The sequence below is a fragment of the Larimichthys crocea genome, unplaced genomic scaffold, assembly GCF_000972845.2.
Source record: "Larimichthys crocea isolate SSNF unplaced genomic scaffold, L_crocea_2.0 scaffold378, whole genome shotgun sequence".
NCBI classification, from domain to species: Eukaryota; Metazoa; Chordata; class Actinopteri; family Sciaenidae; genus Larimichthys; species Larimichthys crocea.
Genome location: NW_020854963.1, coordinates 69,169 through 73,259, shown reverse-complemented (window position 1 = coordinate 73,259; position 4,091 = coordinate 69,169). Strand labels below are relative to the sequence as shown.

Below are 4,091 nucleotides of genomic sequence, written 5' to 3'. Positions count from 1 at the left end.
TTTTTTTACCCAAAGAGGCAAACTGGAAATCAATTCCTACTGTGAGAACTTAAGTCTTCTGCTGTACTTCCCCTTAAACATCTATCAGTTGTTGTGTGACCGGAGTAAACCAAAGGTATTTTCCTCTCAACACCTCCTGCCTTAATAATAAATGAACAAAATAACATCAAATATGATGAGGAAAGAGTCTTCTGAGGACGTGGAATATTTGCAAATGGAGAATGGCAGAGTATACGAAGGTGTCAACCTCAGAGTCCTTTCAAGTGGTTCACTTGCTTCTCTCTCACTCTGACTGTCCCTCTTTCATGTCATTTCTGACTTTGTGAATCCTTTCTGTCTCGCTCATAAAGGACACAGCTGCCAGTAATGCACTCTCTCTCCTTCATCACTGCCAGTAATGGCCATCCCCTACTCACCTCCCCCCATGCCCCTGATCTCTTTAAACTCTTACACCACTCAGTTTTTTTTTGTTTTTTTTTGGCTTATTGGTGATTTTTTTTTGTCAGAATCAGACGTCATTTGATTCATTTCAACACCTTGAATGGTGACAGGTGGGAACAGTTTTATAGCATAGCAGTCTGTGCATGGCAGACTGCATAATTCATATGTAAAACATATCAAGAGTAACACTGAATGATGGCACACATCCAAGACGCGGGGCATACAGTATTATCTATTTGTTCTAACGCTAAATAATCTCTCTTTTTATCTATTGCTGTCATCTCCTCTCTTCCTTTCACAATTGCACCGAAGTTGTGATTGTTACGTCTGCGCGTTCATGCTTATATGCAGTAGTATTTCCGTGCATAACTGTGTCATATTTTTTCACGAGTGTGTGTTAGTGTGTCAGTGTGTGCCCTCTTTATCTGGTGCCACAGGGATAACCCGAAGGCTCCTGAGGAAGACAGATAGGTCTGAGGTAAAACATACTTTTTAAATGCAGATGTAGAGCATGAGCATGTATGATGAAGCAGAAATACTCACCCCACGACTTATTTGAATGTGGATGATAATAATAGATGTGATTAATTCACCTCAAGATTCACCATGATAAGGATTTCACACCTTTCACGTTGATAGTGACACTGGAAAATACAGCTGTGATAATTTGGTTCAAATAAACCACTAAAGGGAAACACCTCCTGAAAGCTCAATATTTATCATTATATTATATTATTTTCAAATTACCGAGCCGTGTGAGAATTATTGCATTAGTGCAGAGCAGTATAGGTGGAGAGAACATGAGTGGTCTCTGTTTTTTTTCACTATTTCAGTTCTGATTGTCAACCTCAAACAACAGGAAATCCACTGTGACCCACAACCTTTCACTGTTCATATACGCACGCACGTACTCACACACACACAAACACACACACCGCTCCCTCAATAACTTTCCATGTAATTATGGCTCTGAGAATTCTCAAGTGAATTCATACGACGGCACGTAATCTAAAGCAGCCTCAGGTTGAATTGTGACTAAAAGAACAGTGTTTACAATCTGCCCTTCATGGCCCCAGGAGTATCACCACGGCAGTATCTGTATGTGGAAATGAACTTAACAGCAGATAAACACTGAGGAGTCTACAACCACCAGGTCCTGTGAGCTTTTTTTTTGTTTCACCTGGGTATCTCCAGCCACAGGCCTTGACCAATCAAACCAAGCATCTCCTGGTGTCTGTGCATGCGTGTGAGAGATAAAAATACAGAAAAACCACCAAACTAAACCACCTGTATTTCTTCCAAAAGTGTCTTTGTCAGTGACAAAGCAGGAGATACTGGGCCTAGCATGCAATTCGGCTGAAAGACAGTGCTTGTTTTACGTGCTGTTTTATGAGTACATGGAAACAAAAATTGTGCTTTTTTACTCTGTAATACCTAAATAACTTATATTGGTTTAACCACATCTGGCATGTCTGCTCCACAGCACAGCATGGCCCAATTAATAAGGTTTTTGGGTTAAGCAGGTATTTTTACTGTAGATCTCTATATATGTGCACAATGTTCAATGAGTGATTTGAAGTTTCTTTTTGCCCTCCAGTCTGGTCTCTAACCTTTTAGTTTAGCAGCATTAGGTTGTGATTTATACTAGACAAACCCTCAACATTTTATATTTTCACTGCATACCAGTAACAGCATACATTATGGAACCAACCACAGATAAATCGACAGATTCATACTGAAGTGAAATAATTTAAAGTGAGTAAAGTGAGTGACAAGTAACAATTACAGCAGGGGCTGGCATTGGGGTGAAAAGAGGAGTAATGTGAACGTTGAGTAGAATTATTTATTATTATTCCATTTAGTCTATGTAGAAGTCTAGAAGAAACTGAGCCTTAATTTTCCTGGGCAATATCGTGCCCGGTAGCAGACAGAAATGTGTAGTGAAAGTGAGGAACCAACCTAAATGTGCGTTGTTCTATAGCCATTACACTATGTAATCAACATTTACTTCATAAGAGTTCCTGATATTTCCGCTTTAACCCCCACACAATTTTTTTTGGAGAGGAAAACTACTGTGGAAACTGTCGCAACATGTGGCTACCATGTACAGAGGCTCAGGTTTTGCCACCGCAGCCTAGGGTTCGATTCCGACCTGTGGTCCTTTGCTGCGTGCAATTCCCCTCTCGCTCTCTCTTCCCACCTTCCTGTCCATGTCAAAAAAAGGTTCAAAAAAGCCCTTAAAAAGACATGTGGCAGCAAATGACAAAATCTAATTTTCTGATTTTTACATATTAATCATGTCTTGATTGGTAGACAAAGCTGAATTTCTTTTTAAAAAAGGAAAAAAAAAGTTTAACATTTATTTGACATGTTAAATATCAGATGTACACTGGATTGTTTTTAGATACAGCCATTTCTGTATCATACTACGTTTAGTGGTTAGTCATTTTTTTCCCACAGGAATACTACATAAAATGTCTCTTAGATCTGCACAATGGCAAAACTGGACAAGAAAAAGCTACAGATCATCATGTGTTTTCATGAAACTATATTGTAACAGTCCAGAGAGTGTGTATCAAAAATTATGAAGATCTGAAAATCCTTGCCGTGTTTTCCTAAAAAATCACCATCAAATTGTGACTCAGACTTAAGATGAGTTAAAAACATGCTTGCTTTAAAGACATTGTACATGTAATGGGTTAAGCAAAACAACCAATTTAAAATGTTCATCCTAAAATTTAATGATCGTGTGCTGGATGGTGTTAAGAAGTGAGAAAGTGAGTACAGTAGATGTGCAGTAATGGAAATATTTTGGTCTGTCAAAATAAAACAATGCCACCTCCCACGCTTCCGCGTATAAAATATACCAAGATGCTGCCGTAGACATACTGATTTATGTCTTTCAATCAGTACTTAGGTTATCAGGATTATCAGAGCTCACACTTTAAAAGCACATTTGTCAATGTTGACGTACAAACAACTGAATCATGAAGCGTGAAGAGTGTGAAATCTAAATGCAGGCCAGGAAGTTTACAATTGTCCTGATTCTCAAGCTTAACGACAGCATTAGAGAGCACTAAATCAAGGCTTTCTAATATGATGAATGATGCTAAATAAGAGTAAAATAGAGTCATCAATATGTATCCAAATAAATATGCACAAAAAAAGCCAAATAGCAAATACTCAATCGTAAGAAAAAACAAAACGGAAGGAATGGTTTGATCTCTAGGTTTCGACCTCGACAGAGTTTTTACAGTACTCTCTAAACTCACAGTACATTTGCGTAAAGATAAGTGTGTGTGTGTGTGTGTGTGTGTGTGAGTGTGTGTGTGTGTGAGTGTGTGTGTGAGTGTGTGAGTGTGTGTGTGAGTGTGTGTGTGTGAGTGTGTGAGTGTGGTCAGTCCAGTTCAGCACACAGTGGTGTGCAGGTCCGGAGGATCAGACCAGCATCCGACCCGGGTCGGTCCGGACTCTGTCTGGCTCGGTACTGAAGCACAGTTCGGTGCTGTCCACTATGGTTTGTAATGAGCTGATGATCCAGAATGTTCTACTTCCACACCTGATGCAAACCACCAGCCAGGTGTACGTCAGCCAGGTGTACGTCAGCCAGGTGTACGTCAGCCAGGTGTACGTCAACCAGGTGTACGTCA

The 4,091-nt window shown here is 39.7% G+C and overlaps 1 protein-coding gene across 1 annotated transcript in view; it reads left to right on the top strand.

Moving 5' to 3' along the window:
• Positions 1-3,810: 3,810 nt before the first annotated feature.
• Positions 3,811-4,091, top strand: part of znhit1 (zinc finger, HIT-type containing 1) — a gene marked incomplete at its 5' end in the record, with an annotated part of 4,023 nt that continues 3,742 nt past the window's right edge. The window contains one exon of the mRNA XM_027276435.1: positions 3,811-3,958. Within this exon, the coding sequence (XP_027132236.1) occupies positions 3,811-3,958 (148 nt within the window). The remainder of the gene's footprint in view (positions 3,959-4,091) is intronic.